Source organism: Microcebus murinus, chromosome 4, assembly GCF_040939455.1.
Source record: "Microcebus murinus isolate Inina chromosome 4, M.murinus_Inina_mat1.0, whole genome shotgun sequence".
Lineage (NCBI taxonomy): Eukaryota > Metazoa > Chordata > Mammalia > Primates > Cheirogaleidae > Microcebus > Microcebus murinus.
This window is the reverse complement of record NC_134107.1, coordinates 30,913,589-30,931,642: the sequence shown is the minus strand read 5'-3', so window position 1 is coordinate 30,931,642 and position 18,054 is coordinate 30,913,589. Positions and strand designations below refer to the sequence as shown.

General features: G+C 34.0%; 1 protein-coding gene across 2 annotated transcripts in view; it reads left to right on the top strand.

Moving 5' to 3' along the window:
• The window catches only part of PDHX (pyruvate dehydrogenase complex component X), a 61,443-nt gene that overhangs the window by 31,298 nt on the left and 12,091 nt on the right, over positions 1–18,054 (top strand). For both annotated transcript variants that reach the window (XM_012755413.3, XM_020286516.2), the window contains exons 4-8: positions 2,924–3,123; positions 5,690–5,788; positions 12,373–12,544; positions 14,880–15,027; positions 17,807–17,865. In XM_012755413.3, coding sequence (XP_012610867.2) covers positions 2,924–3,123; positions 5,690–5,788; positions 12,373–12,544; positions 14,880–15,027; positions 17,807–17,865 — 678 coding nt within the window. The remainder of the gene's footprint in view (positions 1–2,923; positions 3,124–5,689; positions 5,789–12,372; positions 12,545–14,879; positions 15,028–17,806; positions 17,866–18,054) is intronic.

Below are 18,054 nucleotides of genomic sequence, written 5' to 3'. Positions count from 1 at the left end.
CACATATGGTAAAATCATAACTATTGAGGATTGTGTGGTATATTCACTGATGGAGCCAACAATCATGTTTGTTTCTTAGCTTCACATTTAGTATGGGGCAACAGCTACGACTGGACTCTGGAATCACACTGCTGACTAATTCATATAGCTAAAAAGTTCTGCCAGTTATTGGTTTTATAATGATTAGCAAATTCTTTATGCATTTTTCTTCATAGTAAAGTGGAGATGATAATACTACCTACATCAGGGAATGATAGTAGGGCAGGTTATGAGAGACAGCACATACACTCATCCCAAGACTTGTTATGTACCAAGTGCTCAGTAAGTGTTGCTTTTCCCATTATTACAATTGTTTACTCAGCTCTTAGTGACCATTAGCCCTCATGTCAGTCAGTATGTTTGCCTAATAATTTGTATTCGTTGGTTGTCACTGGACAATAAGTATCCCTTTGCACCTCTACAGTTTGATTTGTACAGATCAGCTGTACATCTAAGCAGTCCCTTGTTGATGTGTTTTTAGTTCTGACCCACCGGCTCACCTCTGCTTCGGGCATGGATACGATAACTGTGTTTGTGTATTCTATTCAGAGACCACACTCCGGAATGTTATACTCTAATTAGATGTAAATCTAAAAACAGTCTTTTATTGTCATTTTTACAAGAAAATTCTATTTCTCTTTTTTTCTAGCCAGTTATGTTTTATTTTTGGAATCCTAGTATGTCCAATTTCCTTTACTTGTCATCTGTGCTATTAACAGCCAGGTTGAAACACATGTTAAAAAAATAGTTAACTTCCTTGTAGGAAATATGAATCAGAAGCTAAAATTTTCATAGTCTTATAACTAAGAAAATATAAATAGTCATACCAAAAATAGTTTTCTTGAAAAATAGATGCAGCATTTTGAAAAAGATTGCTTGAATTGCCATATGTCATAAACCTAGCTAAATTTTATTGTGTGTGCTTTTGGCAGTCTGTGTTCTTGGCCCTTGTTCTAGATTGGTTGGCTGTGAAAGTCTTCCAGAATTGATAGCATTTTCCACTTAGCTGCTTAGTAATGCATTTCAAATTGCCAGCCATGTCAGTGGGTCAGCAATGCCTATTCATCTGGCCCTAATGCTCTGAAAAAGGTGGGGGCAGGGGTGGATATAGTTGATAGCAGCTTTAGTGTCACAGCTATTTCCTTGCCAAAGAAAAGTTTGTATGTATATTTTAGGCCTTTATAGCCTTATTGTTATTCCACATGCTTTTTGGATAATGGGAACAGGAGCATATTCATAACACAATGTATGCAATTTTATCAGGAAAAATTGGAAAAAAAAGTAAGGTGATATTACTGGTGTTTTGTTTTTTGTCTTTCCACCCCATGATACCTCCCACTCCCATCCACAATGACTAGCAAGACTTACACCTTTATCACCTTTCTCTTTCATTGTGGAATAATTCTCATGTTAGCACACATAATAAAATGATTTTTCTAGGAATACATGTAAGTGATTTTTACTGCCAGAACCAAGGAGCTGGATAATTGAGCCTACTAAAAAGCAGGGGATAATGTAAAACTAAAGATTAAAAATAACACCTAAAATTCTAAACACTGACTCTAGTGTTTAGTTTTAGCCCACATTTTTTAAATGATTAGAAATTATAGCTTATTTTTCTCTTTTTAGGGACTTATTTTCTTAGTCTTTGAGAGGATTTTGTATTCTTTTTTCCCCCAACACTTTTGTTTCATTAAGCATTGCTCCAGTTTTTTTCCATTAGTAATTAGTAAACTTAGAAAGTTTCCTAACCCTCAGAACTTATGCCTCATTATTTTAAGAATAATGCACACATACTAATAAGCATCACAAGTAGTGTTACTCTGAAATGTCACTCATTCTAGAAGTTATGCTTTTCCTTATAATTACTATATTAGTGAATATCCTGCAGCCTATCATTCTATTATTCATTAAATATATCTGTAATGAATCTTAATTTAGAGTAATTGAAAAGAAATAATAGAAAATTTTAAAAGTATGACATCTTCCAGTGCTGAACTTACAAAATATTGTTATCTGACCACTTTCCAGCAACTTCTTTTAGTAAGTAAATTAGAATCAGCCCTTTCTTTATAAATTAATGCTACTGAAATGCTTAAAATATATTTATCTTAATTTTTAAAAATCACCTATCTTATTTATATTTTATTTTTTAGATTTTGTAAGTAGATGTAGAGAAAGAAGTAAATATAAAGAAAGATGTAAAAACTATACTTAACATTTACAAGAATGGTTAACCAATTCTGTCTATATATGGAACGTTTTTTTTTTTTCTAGAGACTAAGTTTACTGAAAAGATTTTGCTTTACATTTTAATAAAGCAAATTTTGGGGGAATTAATTCTTTCTCAGCTCTTGGAATTCTGAAGCCATTGTATAGAAACTATCTAGGAAAAACAAATAGTTGAGATATGTAACCAAAATTTCCTGTTTTAGATTTGTATGAATTAACATCAGAAAAGAAGATGCTAGATGTATTGGCTCACACCTGTAATCCTAGCACTTTCAAAGGCAGCTAAGGTGGACTGATTGCTCGAGGCCAGGAGTTCCAGACCAGTTTGGGCAACATAGCGAGACCCCATCTCTACCAAGAAAAAGAAAATGATAATGATAGCTCTTATATATTTGAAGGTTGTCAGGAAGAGGAGAAATTCTAGATTCTTTGTTTATTTCAGGAGGTAGCATTAGTAACTGGAACAGGGAGAGTGGTAAAGGAAGGTATAAGTGGGAGAAGGTGGCGGGTAGAAGGTGAAAGCAAGCTGCCTTGAAAGCAGCTTTTATTTCATATTAAAAGATCTTTCTAACCAGTGCAGAATTACCCAACAAAGGAATAAAGTACTGTAGTCATGAGCCTTTCCATCTCTCCAATTTTTTTTTGAACATAGGTTGAAGAAGGAGCTAAAAATATACGACTAGGTTCACTAATTGGCTTGATGGTTGAAGAAGGAGCAGATTGGAAACATGTTGAAATTCCCAAAGATGTAGGTCCTCCACCACCTGCTTCAAAACCATCAGTGCCTCGCCCCTCACCAGAACCACAGATTTCTATACCTGTCAAGAAGGAACACACACCCAGGACACTGCAGTGAGTATGTTTATTTGAATAAGGATGTTAAAAAAAATTGTTATGGCAATTTTAGTCATTATTTTAGTCATTATCATAATTCAAACATCTTTGTACATTAAGTAGGAAATTGCTGATATTAGCATACTCAGACCTCAGAATGTTTATTTTATCATCATTATTCATTCAGTACATGAATAGTTATTGAATACCTGTACTCTGAAAGCCCTGTATCCCCAGTGGAGAACAAAACAGTCTGTGTCCATGTTGAGCTTGAATTAAGTTTTAAAATTCCTGATGGAATTCAATATATCAAACTTCATATTGTGTTCTCTTTCATGGAATTTTAATTATTGTTATGTGAATTCCAGTTTCAAATGTATAACTGTTAGAATTCTCATTTTAACATGCTATTCTTTTCAAACCTTTGAGATTCTGACACAGATTAGAGCTCAGTGTTGTCTAATTGTTCTGTAACAACACAGATACTAAACATCATTTTCTTTAGCTTTATATAGCTTTAATTGATGGAATTTGCAAATTCTAACAAGTTTCACTTATTTTGGTATTCTCTATAATTGTACAAAATTACTTTTGCTTTATAAGAAAAGTTCTTCATAGAGAAAAGCAGACCTTTTCATTTTTTAATATTTTTTCCTTTTGTCAGTTCTTATTAGAAAAAAATCTCAGTATTTTTTAGAAATACTAATTTTTAAATTCCCTTTATCAAATTATTTCTGACTCCATTGCCTTGACTCCTCTTTATTTTTTCCTCTTTCAGTTACCATGAATATCAGAAGACAGTCTCGCTTATGTCTTGTACTCAGTGATCTTTCCTTGCAGCGATAATAGAATATGTCCTAACTGTTGAGATCGGTCATCCTTAGAGACTCACGTTGAGTCTGAGACCCCACTGTGTAGGCTACAACCTGATTGATATGTGAACCCGTTGGTCCACACCCTGGGTTTCTTTAAAAAAATTTTTTTTGATTGGTCAGTTACTAGTTATTCTTACATAAAAATTTAAAAATTCCAGTTTCTCTTGAAAAATCTAAAGGTTTGATAATGCTGGACCCATATTAGCTAAGCAACTTCCGTGAAATGCAGTAAATGCCACAGTTATTCCTCTCTGTTTCTTAGTTTTATACTTCTAGACACAGCCTGTTTTAATCTATACTAATCGGGTTTATTTTCTTTAGCTGACTTTGTAGTCATTTATGTTTGCTGCTTTGCTTGAAGGTCATAGTAGAAGAGAGATACTACTAGGCATGTGACCCTGGTTATGCCTTACTTTCTGTACCTTTAAAATCAGTGTAATTGTTTTTGTCTTTCTTATTCTTCTCGAGTATATTTAAAGTAAAAGTGCTTTCATGTAAATACTAAGGTCTTTAAAAAATATGAAAGCTGTAATTCAACCTCAACAAAATAACTCAATTAAAAAATGGGCAAAGGAATTAAATAGATATTTCTCCTAAGAAGATAAATAGATGGCCAGCAGGCACATGAAAAAATACTCAATTTAGGGAAATGCAAATCAAAATCAAGATGAGATACCACTTCACACCCATTAGGATGGCTATTATCAAAAAAACAGAAACAGAAAAACCCTGTAATATAACAAGTATTGGTGAGGATGGCGAGAAATTGGAACTCTTGTGCCTCGCTGGTGGGATGTAAAATGGTGCTCCTGCTGTGGAAAACGGATGGCACTTCCTCAGGAAATTAGAATCACCATATCACCTAGTAATTCCACTTATTGATAGGTATGCAAAAGAGTGGATAGCAGGAGACTGGATGAGATGTTTGTACATCTACATTCATAGCAGTATGACTCCCAGTAGCTAAATAGTGGGAACAACTCATCTGTCCAAAATGCTATTTACATACGATGAAATGTTATTCAGCCTTAAAAGGAAGGAAATTCTGACCCGTGCCACAACGTGAACCTTGATAACATTATGCTGAGTAAAATACACCAGTCATAAAAAGACCTTTGTCTGTATGATTCCACTTCAGTGAAGTACCTAGAGTATCAAATTCAGACAGAATAGAACTATGGTTGCCAGGGTCTGGGGAGAGGGAAGAAAGGAGAGTTAATTGTTTAAAGAAACAGAATTTCAATTTGGGAAGATGAAGTTCTGGAGATGGGTGGCGATGATGGTTGCATAACAAACAGTGTGATTGTACTTAATGTCACTCAACCATACACCTAAAAATGCTTAAAATGGTAACTTTTATGTATAGTTCAACACAATAGAAAATATATGAGGGAACAATATAATTAGTTCCTTATTGATGTGTGCGATGAAGAGCCATGTGAAAGGGTAGTCAGAATGGAAGCTCTTTTCCTTAATGAATATTTACTCTTATTAAAAGAGTATTTTGAAATAGTAAATAGTTAAATTTTGAGACTCGGATAAACCAGATTGTACAGATTACATTTGACCGTGACTATCTATGGGAGTCACTGTAGCTTTAGTGTAAGATTTAATTTTTTTAATTATCAGCAAAACTGTTGACATTTAGATCTATTTGGATCAAATCTGAGTGTTAATTGGTTCTGTTAACTTTCATGTTTTCTTCTTAGGTTCCGTTTAAGTCCAGCTGCCCGCAATATTCTGGAAAAACATGGCCTGGATGCCAGCCTGGGCACAGCTACTGGCCCTCGGGGGATATTCACTAAAGAGTATGTGTTTGTTTTTTGTAATAACCAATTCCATTATTTATCATGATTATCTTTTTCTGAGAGTTTAAAAAGAGCTTATTCAGTGCTAAGATTTAAAAGGAGGTACACTGTTCTTTTCTACTTTTAATTGCTTTTGTCATTGTAAATTGATTCTATGCAAGGGTTATTTCTGAGTAATTACAGCATTACTGAAGAACACTTCTAATTTAATAACTAAGCAAGATCCTTAGAAATGGTGATGAATGCAGAAAATTAGAGTGCAGAACAGTGAAACTTATATGGTATTGTTTTAAATTTGTATGAAATTATGTAACAACATTTAAATTTCTAAAACATGGAAATATATATTTTAAATAATTTCATTATCCATTTGGACGTTATCCACTTGTAATGTTACAAAGCAATTTCTGTATCCAGTTGGATCTCTTTGGATTTTCTTTTCTATTTCATTGATCCGTCCATGAATTAGTGCCACACTTTTAACTATAAATATTTTATAGTATACTTTGAAATCTGTTAGGAATAACCTTGCTCTTTTTTTTTCAACTAACCAGTTTTCTTGGTTTACTCTTATTTTTTTATTCTTCCAAATGAATTTTAAGCAATTCGTCTAGCTTCACAGGTAGGAGTAGGGGCAACTATGGTATTTGTATGGGATTGTATCACATTTTAAATTAACTTACTGAGAACTAACATCTTGATGATGAATCTTCCTATTGAAGAACACTGGTATGTCTTTCCATTTGTTTAAATTTTTGTGTCTTTGAAAACAGATGGTCTATGCTCTGTTGGTGCTCAGTTTACTGGAGAAGACAATGATTAATCAAATAGACTTATGAACTAATGTAAAATCTCACTAATGATATGTTCTACATTTCTGTTGGAAGTAATATTAAACATTTTGTTTATTCCATGTTTATCTAATATTGATGAGTAGTAATATGGCAAGTTGAAATAGAGCAAAGTTTATGAAATTATTAAGTGACAGTGCAGGGTCAGGCAGCTTTTCATTTTTCTACTGGGTTATTTTACTCTGAGTTAAAGCATTGATTTACTGTTGGATGTTTATCTTACTGAGAGTAGTATATAACTTTAAATCTTAGATATCCTTGTTTATCTCTATTACAGCCTTATTTGTTCACCAAATATGAGTGTGTGGTTCTATTACACACATACTGTGAAGTTGATGCCACGCTACATGAGTTGGAAATCAACTGTCCTGAGAGCTGACTGAAATGCAGCATCCATGACTGTAGCATTTTAAGTTAAAGGACTTAAAAGTTTCACTAGCCATAAAAAGTTAAAATTAAGAATCCTGACAGTTAAGCCTAGTTTTTTCTCCACATCAATCCTTATTTAGTATGTACTATTGGTTTCTTAATTTTGTTAGTCTTCTACCAGTCTGTGCCTTAGTAGAACTCTCTATAAAAAGGAGATAAAGCAACTATTAATTATAATAAGATAGACTTGTCTTGCCTAGAATTCTGAGGGCTAAGATGAATAAAAAGTCTTTATTTAATTCATCAATCATTAAAGATTTGGTGAAATATAAAATAATCATAGGAGTATCATAGAGGAATCCATTTTCCAAATTGTGTAAGATAAATCAAAGCAGAAAAAGATAAGGAGATAAATTAATAGGCTTATAAAGTAATCCAGGTAAGAGATAATGAATACTTGAACATGAGTAGAAGTAAAAGGGAGATTCCTGACACAAACATTATAAGGATGGAATGCAGAAGCCTTTGTAAAATATTTAATGTAGAGCATAGGCCAGGATAGCAACAAATCAAGGAATAAATTTGGGATTCTGGTCAGGGTGATGAAAATTTTGGCTCCAGAAATAGAAATAAGAGATTTGGGAAGCATTTGTCTTAGTGGAGTAAATAATGTTTGAAGTTTATTGGCAGCACTTAGAAGCCAGGTATCAGAACTAATGAGATGTATTGGAGGAGATAGTTTGGGATTAGAGAGGTAGGTTTAGTAGATAATAAAGCAATAGTTGTAATTGACATCATCAATAGGGAAACATTTAGAAGGCTAAAATTTCTGTGAGGATATCTGGGAGATGTACGTGTTGTACAAAAGCATATAAACTTGACTTTGCCTGACTATTTTAAGAAAGCAAGTGTCAGAGCCATAGTTAGAAGCAGAACATATTTAGATCCTTTGCCAGTAGTTTCAATGTCTTTGGTGTATTTATATCTTAAATCATAGTTGTAGTTAATATTTGTGTTCATATCACGGCATCCAAAATCTAGTAAGCATGACAAGCAAATGTCTGGTGTGTTTAGTGATACTTCTTTTCAAAATTAATTCATATCACACACAGTTGAATTACTTTCTGAGGAATCCAAGTAGACAAAGTTCTACCTGAGTGAACCTCCAAAGCATCCTTGGCCTTTCTGCAGATGTATATGGTGTATTTGTTTTTCTCTTTTTTTTTTTTTTTTTTTTTGAGACAGAGTCTCACTCTGTTGCCCCAGGTAGAGTGCAGTAGCTTCATCATAGCTCACTGCAACCTCAAACTCCTGGACTCAGGGGATCCTCCTTGCCTCAGCCTTCTGAGCAGCTGGAACCACAGTGCACACCACTGTGCCTGACTAATTTTTTCACTTTTAGTAGAGACGGGGTCTTGCTCTTGCTCAGGCTGGTCTAAAACTCCTGACCTGAAGCAGTCCTCTTGCCTCGGCCTCTGAGAGTGCTAGGATTATAGGCGTGAGCCACTGCGCCCAGCCTCTCCTAATTTTTGTAGCTTGTAGTGCCCACCTAATTCTTCAAGCTTAGTCTGATTAATTATTTCATATATAGAAGTCATTAAAATCATTCTCTACATTACAGAAACTAAGTTGCTGGTTGTTATAAACAATAATTAACATTTTTGCGTAATGAGACATGTAAGTGTAAAATCAGCAATAAAAGTTTACTGTGAACCAATGGCCAGAATTGATTTTCTGCTTGGCTTGTTTATGATTAACAACTCCTTTATGAGGTGCTGTTTGACCCAAGAATCTTAATTTACTGCAGTGATAAAACTAAACTGTCTTTTTTCTTAATAAAATAATAAGTAATAATTATGCTAATAGTGAAATAAAAATGTGTCCATTTAGTTTCACCAACCTTTTTTTGAAAAACAGGTACATTCAGGCATCAGCAGTGTAGATTTTTGTAGCCTTCCTGTGTTCATTGTTTTTTGTTTGTTTTTAACTGAAGACTGAATAAATTGGTGATCTGTATGGAAGGAAATTAACATGTTTTGGACATGTCACTCTGATGCTAAACTCTAGTTTAAAATCCAGACTGACATTACATTTTGTTAGAGAGATGTGTTTAATTGGCCTATATGAAATGGAAGTAGACCGTTACGGTTGGGCTATGACTTATAAGTGCTCTTAAAAACTTAATTTTGTTTTTGTTGTTGGAGGCATTTTACTGAATCAACAGAAGTCCTTATTTTATATCAGTGCTAACACTTTTTTCTATCTGGCCAGGATTTGGGCTTATGATGTAAATTTCCAGCTATGGTATTGGCAGTCATTTCACTTGACACAGAGATGTAATGACAATTAACTAGAAAATGGTGCTTTTGATTATAAATGTCATAAGCAGGTTAAAATTTGATTTCCAAATAGTTTATCAAAAGCCTTGATATTAATAGTACATATGATCATTGGCTAGCACACGTCCCTTGTCCACTCCCTCAGTCTTTCTGTCACTATCCTGTGTTGTGCCTCACCCTGTCACCAGCATTGCCTCCAGTTTTGCTCTTGTTACCTTTTGTGTGGTTAGTAAAAGGCCTTTGTCAGGAGGTTCTACTTTTAGCTTTAGATTAGACAGATCCCATTTCTTTGTTCAATCTCAGGCTTGTTGTGAATCTGAGATATACTTTATTCTTAAGAGAAAAAATATTCTAACTCCTCTTTATATTTCATTTGCATAGTATATGCATAGATATTAGAAAAGTAGTAGGAAATGCAGTCTTTGGAATGGACTGTATGTACCTGGGTTGGATCCCAGTCCTGCTTACCTCTCAGACTTTATCTTTCAACCCTACTTGCTTTGTTCACTTTGCTCCTTCCACACTGGCCTTCCTTCTGTTTTTAAAAGAAGCTACATGTTTCCTGCCCTTATACTTGCTATTCTTTCTGCCTAGAAACATGCTATTCCTAGCTCTTCTTCCAGATTGCTTCTTTACGTCACTCTGCACAAATGTTATCTGCTTAGGCCTTCCCTGACCATTCTGCTTTAAAATGACCTCTCTCCTCATCCACCACTCTCTCTCTCTGATTACTATGCTTTATTTTCATCATAGCGTGTCACTGTTCTAATTTGTTAACTTGATTAATGTTTAACTCTCTTTGTAGAATGAAGCTCTTTGATGGTGGGAAGTGTCTTGTTTAACATTGTATCTTCACACCTGGAGTAGAGTAGGTACTTGAGAAATACTGACTTTAGACATGTAATTTAACCTTTTTGAGCCTATGTACTCCTCTATACATTGGGAATAATCTTACTCTTTCATATGGCTTGTGGAAGATTACTTAAGCATGTACTTGACACAGAATAGACTCATTTTTCTACTTTTACCCCCTCTTCCAGTACTTAGGGATTCAAGACAATATAGTATTTTAGATTTCCTTGTCAATATGATATCTCAAGATGTCAGCTCTTTAATCTTAAAACAAGTAAGTTAATTGCACTTATAGTTAAGTTCATACACCCTTTGCTGGCTCTGATAAAAAGCTTGGACCCTTTTTCCTTAAAAATGTACCCGTATAGTTTGTACATTTTATGGGCACGTGCCACTTTTGTAATCTCAGCTACTCTGGAGGTTGAGGCAGGATGATTACTTAAGCCCAGAACTTTGAGATCAGCCTGGGCAACATGGTGAGACACTGTCTCAAAAAAATGAACATAAATAAGAAATAAATGTACCTTTACACTTTGGGGGAATTCCTGCCTGTGTTGATTATTGCTGCATAAGATTTTAACAACATACTAAGCAGCTTAAAACAACACCTGTTTATTTTCTAACAGTTTTGCAGGTCAGAAGTCTGGCCACAGTATGGCTAGGTTCATAACTCACGGTCTTACAAGGCAGAAATCAAAGGGTCTGTCAAGGCTGCGGTCTCACGTGGAACTTGGGGTCCTCTTCCCAGCTCATGTGGTTGTTGGCAGAATTCAGTTTCTTGGAGCTATGAGACTGTGACCCCTGTCTCTTTGCTAGCTATCAGCCAGGACTGACCGTCCAAGAGGCTACCTTCAGGGCCTTGCCATGTGTCATCTCCTTGGCAGTCAATAGCATGTCTGCTTGCTTTTCCAACGCCAGCAGTTGGATCTCTCAACTCAAATATCTTCTTTCAGTAAGGCCCAGTTTCTTTGAAGAGGTTACTTGATAATGTCTGGCTCCAGGATAATTTGCCTTTTGATGAACTCAAAGTGATCCACTTGATTGCGTCTATAAAATCCCATCAACATTGTCACACAATATAACCTAATCATAGGGGTGACATCCATCATATTCATAGGCCCACCCACACTCAAGAGAGATTATATGGGATGTCTATAGCAGAAACAGAAATACTGGGCCATCTCAAAATTGTTCCTATCATGTTGCCATAAATAAAAGGTTTTGTTTTGGGGAGGATAATTGTCATCTCAAATATACTCAACAGATACTAGGTTTTTACTTTTACAAATTCTTTTTATAAACAATATTAAATATTAACTGTGTTTCAGAAAGTTTTTCTATAGATTTGTGTCACCCCGAAGTAGTTTTTATATTACGTACAACAGATTTTTTTCTTAAATTGGAAAAAATAGTTCCCGATTAATTGTTGGATATTAAAATTGGGAAATTGTTGTAATAAATTATTTTGCTATACACCACTGTAACTCAGTATAGTGAATTGAGGGCCTGACGTATTTACTAGCCTAATTATCTCCTTCTATAAAACAAAAGTACCTTTGTTTTAGAGAGTAGTACAAAGGCAAGTCTGTAACTATTTTTTATTCTAAATGATGTTGTGGATTAGATTTAGTATATTAGGTTGTACTGATAGCATATTGAGCAAAATTAAAAGTTGTGTGATTTCCTGGCCATAAGCAAGCTGATTTGTACTAGAATAAACAATAATATAGTAAATATCCTATTTAAAGCCATAGGTACAATAAACTTGACACTTTTTGAATGCCATGTGAAAATTATTCATTAGCATAAAGAATGAGGTTATAGTTTAATTAATGAATTGCTTATCTGCCAAATGACATCCATCCCATAGGGAAAAATAAACTAATTTCCACTTCAAAAATTACTGTGTATACCCAATACATTGATAAAATTCTAATTATTGTTTGGTTTCTAAAAATGTACAAGTATTATGGCCATTGACAAATGACATGAATCAGCAGGCCAGGTAAGAGACAGATTAATTTTCTAGCTCAAATACCTGGTTTTGCATTATAGCCTTGACATCTCTGTATTTCTGTATCTTCCCTCCATATCTCACCTTCATTTTCTGAAAGCTCTCTTAGATTCATTCCTTGCTGCTAATCACGGTTATCTACTTCCCTTTTATTTCCAGGGATGCTCTCAAACTGGTCCAGCTGAAACAGATGGGCAAGATTACTGAGTCCAGACCCACTGCAGCCCCTGTAGCTACCCCGACAGTACCTTCACCTCCACCGGCCGCAGCTGGGCCATCCTATCCTCGGCCGATGTTCCCAGTATCAACTCCTGGACAACCTAATGCAGTGGTAGTGTCCTCTGAGTAAACTTTTACTTTTCAGATTTCAGTGAAAGGGAAAATAAGAGCAATTATTCTATGTTTTATGGCTACTTTTGTCAGTCCATTTTAGTAGTAGCTAGAAGTGATAAAGAAAAAATACTCCAAATACTTGGGTTTACAGATTTCCTAGCAAAAATCACATTTATCTGTACAGCACTAACTTCCAAATAAGAACATTAGAACTATGATTTTACTTGCATTTACCACAAGTTCCATAACATATATGCCTATAATCATGATCTTTTTTTTTTTTTTACAAAATTTTTACGGGGGTACAAACATTTGGGTTATATCTATTACATTTGCACTGCCCAAGTCAGAGCTATAAGCGTGCCCCTCCCCGACCATGTGTACAGCACCTATTAGATGTGAATTTACCCATCCCCTCCGCCCCCTCCCACCTGCCTGATCCCCAATGAATGTTACTTCTTATGTGCACGTAAAGTTTGATATAATAGTGATCCTTTTCATGTCTTTTTTTCTTGTGTCATACTACTAATTGGTAGCTGACACTAACTCCCTTTTGTAGATATGTTTCATTTTTTGATTAGGGATTGACAGTCTCACTGTGAAGAACTATTAATATATAGACTATATAGTCAATCATTCTTTCCTTTTCAGATACGTACAGTATAACAGCCCTTTTTCACTTTCAAATTACTCCATTTTGCCTCTCTACCCTCCTTACCTAGTACCTTTCAGGTCATTTGCTTCCCATCAGAAGCAGTGTGAGGTAATCAAGTTTATTTAAAATCGAATAGGCGTTTAAAAAAAAGTAAAAGAAAAATAAATAAACCTATCTTGCTCCTTCTAATGGAGAAATATATTCCAATATATTTTCAAGGAGTTGAAAACAGTATAAGTTTCATGGGAAATAGATTTTTAAATAAATGTTTATTAATGATTCATGACTACATACACAAAAACTTTGTGTAGTCCCATCTTATTTCTTTAAAAAGTAGGTTATTCAAATGAGGAAGGTAAACCTTACTTTCAGATTCTTATACTATATAGTGTGCACTTATTTCATTTGATCAGGTACTTTGCTAACATAAAATGTTTAATTCCTTAAGAGTATTTGTAAAAAAGAAATCAGCTGCACTGTCAGCTGCTTTGTATTATCCTGAAGTGATTGTAATGAAATCCCAAAATAGAGTGAAGGACAAAGAAGGGATTAGTTGTAATTTAAGGTCTATCATACATTTGTGAGAGGTTTAAAGAACAGAATGGAAAAGCTATGGTGAAGTTACAGGAAGATTTATTACCTCATACATACTTTCTATTAATTCCTAGGAACTAAGACAGGATTTTTTTAAAAATTACAAATCAAAATAGAAATAATTGGGCAGATTATTCAATATATTGGATTATTTTCTGCTATATACCATTTTTATAAGAATTGCCTATACAGTAGGTGCCCAATTTGAGATAGTTCAACTTACAATTTTTGACTTTATAATGGTACAAAAGTGACATGCATTTAGTAGACAGCAGGATGATACTCTGTTGTGAGGCTGGGCAGCTACAGCAAGCCACAGCTCCCAGTCAGCCACGTGATCACAGGGTAAACAATCAGTATTCTGCAGTGTGCTGTGTTGCCAGATATTTTGCCCATCTGTAGGCTAATGTAAGTGTTTAAGATAGCTAGTCTGATGTTTGGTGGTTTAGGTGTATTAAATGCATTTTCGACTTACGATATTTTCTATTTACCATGAGTTTAATCAGGATACAGCCTCATTGTAAGCTGAGGAGCCTCTGTGGTTTGTTGATTTATTGGCTACTTTGAGTTTTATTAAGTGATACTTATAACAAAAGATGCTTACAGGTGGCATTTATATATGTCTGTCTTGTCCTGCCTTCTTCCTTCCCCTCCCCAGCTCTGTATATAGATATAGTTTGTATATAGTATGTGTATATATTCATATGTATATATGTATACAAATTACACATCCATGGGGGAATTATTCATTTAGTAGATATCTTTTTCATCATCTTAAACATAGTAACATACAATGTCCCATTCACAACTGAAACATAAAATTTTACTGCTTTTTTCTGTAGTCATATACTGTAAAACCAAAACTCCTGAGATTTTTTTTATATTCCCCCTTATACTAAGACTTTTTAATAGTATTTTTCCTATATTAATCTTTAGTTAATATTGTAAGTTAGGTCACTGAGAATGAATATCATTTATGGAGTTGCTTAGTTTTTGGTTTTTTGGGGTTTTTTTAAATCTACTTATGGTTAATGGACAGATTGCTATATATATATATATATATTTTTTTTTTTTTTTTTTGCAGGGCACATTCACTGAAATCCCTGCTAGCAATATTCGAAGAGTTATTGCCAAGAGGTTAACTGAGTCTAAAAGTACTGTACCTCATGCATATGCTACTGCTGACTGTGACGTTGGAGCTGTTTTAAAAGCTAGGCAAGATCTGGTCAAAGGTTAGTGAAGTTTAATTTACTTAATACACATGCTGACTTAACTTTCATGAAATCTTTTATTTATAAAATTCACATTGTGTAGCTTTTTATTTTAATTTCATAATTTACTTGCAGTCTATTCTGGGTATATTTTTCTGCCAGAGAAAAAGAATTAGATCTGTTTTTCTATAAGAAACAAATTGGCTCCATGGTATTAAATAAACTACAAATGTTATTACTTTCATGCAGAATGAGGATTTCTGTTCTACCTTTGTTTTATTCCCCCTTTTGTCATATTTGCATAATGTCCATTTAGTTAACATCCATTTAGCAGGCAGTTGTTGAGTTCAACTCTGTGTTACACACTGAGCTCTGCAAATACAGATTGAGCATCCCAAACCTGAAAATCCAAAATGTTCCAAAATCTGTGATCTTTTAAGTGCCAAGATAATGCTCAAAGGAAATGCTCATTAGAGCGTTTCGGATTTTGGATTTTCACATTAGAAATGCTGAGGTGGTAAATATAATGCAAATATTCCAAAATCTGAAAAAATATGAAATTTGAAACACTTATTATCTCAAGCATTTTGTATAAGGAATATTCAACCTGTATTATTATGGTTTGGTTGGTTGTTTTTTTTTTGAGACGGAGTCTCACTCTTGTTGCCCGGGCTAGAGTGCAGTGGCGTCAGCCTAGCTCACAGCAACCTCAAACTCCTGGGCTCAAGCGATCCTCCTGCCTCTGTCTCCTGAGTAGTTAGGACTACAGGCATGTGTTACCATGTCCAGCTAATTTTTTTTATATATTTTTAGTTGGCCAGTTAATTTCTTTCTCTTTTTAGTAGAGACAGGGTCTCACTCTTGCTCAGGCTGGTTTCGAACTCCTGACTTCGAGCGATTAGCCCACCTAGGCCTCCCAGAGTGCTAGGATTACAGGCGTGAGCCACCGCATCCTGGCCGGTTGTTTTTTTTTTTTAAATCATAATGTAGGCTTAATGTTTTGGTTTGCTTTAGCTTTTACATATGTAAATTTTTTATAAGGACTTATGAATGACTTGCTTAAAGCTAAATGGTTATTTTGTTTTGAATAGTTTTGGGTATGGTATCTTTAAAAAACAGTCCTTAACATTTTAGCAAGTTTACAATACAAAACTCTTCAGAATATTTTAGATTATGTCTTAATACTCTTCTTTATACAAGTTTTAATCTTATGTTTCTTGTTCAAAATGAATTTTCAGGTTATTAGCTTTGTAACATTCCTCCCAAAAATCAATTAAAAATAAAGTTTCTGCAAGACATATGGATTTTTAGCATGAACTGATAGTTTTATGTTTTTATTTTCAATCTATATGGCTTTTCTTGTCTTCACTGACCAGGACCTCTGATATGATGATCAGTATAGATGATTAAGTATAGATTAGTAAAAGCTGATATTTTTGCTGTATTCTTGATCTTGAGGGGAAAGCATTCAGTCTTTAACATTAGCCAGAGTTTTTGTAGATTATCTTTTTCAGGTGGAGGAAGTCCCATTCCTAATTTGCTCAGAGTTTTTTATCATGAATGGATATTGAATTTGTCAGATACTTTTAATGCGTCTTTTGAGTTCCTAAATACTATGTCCACATATTTGAATTTGTGCAGACCAGATCTTTCATATATGGTTTTCATTAAAAGTCTGTAAGCGCTAGAAATTTATTTATATTCTGCTCCTACAGGGGTTTTAAACACACAAAAATGTTTATATATTTCTGGAAATCAAAATTAGAAGAGCCGTGATACTGAGCAGCTGATAGTTACCATGACAGTGTGACAGTATTTAGGAAGTCTCCAGCATGCCTTTGGAATGAGCTGCTGTTCATGTAAAATTCCATAATATTGTAGTAATAGGGTATGTGTTTCTTGCCACATACCATGGACAAGATTTTGATCTTAAAGTCTTTCTCTAGAAGATTTTATAAGAAAGAAAGAATCCAGTGTGTTTACATTTTCCAGCACTTTTATACCCATGGGCAGAAGCAAAGGTATAAACCAAATGCTTTAGTTATGATCAGCTCTGTTGGAAGTGTAGGGATCCCAGCTTTATCCTAAAATTATTATGTATACAGGAAAGAAATTCAAATGCATTCACCATGAACTAGACAGAGAACTTCATTTTATTTCTTGCACTAGGGCCTATGCCAGTATTGCTTCATCTCTGGCATTTGTTATATCCTGTTTTGTTAAGTTAAAAAGCAGCTCTTATTTAATGCAGTGGTCTTAAATTTTTTCCATATACACCACATTAGTAAAAAAAATTTTGAACATTCTTCCATATGTATATGTGTATAATTATATATAGTATCTACATGTACCACTGTTCTGATATAATCAATATGTTATAAAGCATATAGAGAAAAAGGACATCTGAAAAGGAGGAGAAAAATGAATCATCTTGTAAACTTCCTGGCTTCACACACCACAGAGACCATTTGTCTTTTGAGAGACATAAAAATTGGTTCTTTTTTTTCTGATTATGCTTGTAATATATCCTTCAAGTTCTCATGTATGATATCTGAGCAATTTTTAAAAATTATAAACAAGGCCTAGAAGTAAACTTATTCATGGTTAATATTATTTATCTAGGACTTCACAGAATGCAAGTTTTTCTAATCAGGGGAACATTATTGATAAGCAAAAACCTGTAATATTTTTCATCATTGTTTGTCATTGTATTCTATAACTTATAAATTTTGAAATCATAATCATCAGGGTTAAATTTATATTATGAATACTAATTTTACTGTACTAATTTTTCTTTCAGATGACATTAAAGTATCAGTAAATGATTTCATCATCAAGGCAGTAGCTGTTACCCTTAGAGTAAGTAGCAAAGCCCAGATAATTTTGTCTTCTGAAGGAGTTTCATGTCTTAGAATTTTCATAATGAGAAATAGAATTCTTAAGTCACAAAAATTTTATAATTTTACTGCTAATATTATTTCATCTCCCTCATTTTAGGAATGTAGAAACTGTAAATAAAAAGGGCTCACAACTAATTATGCAAAATAA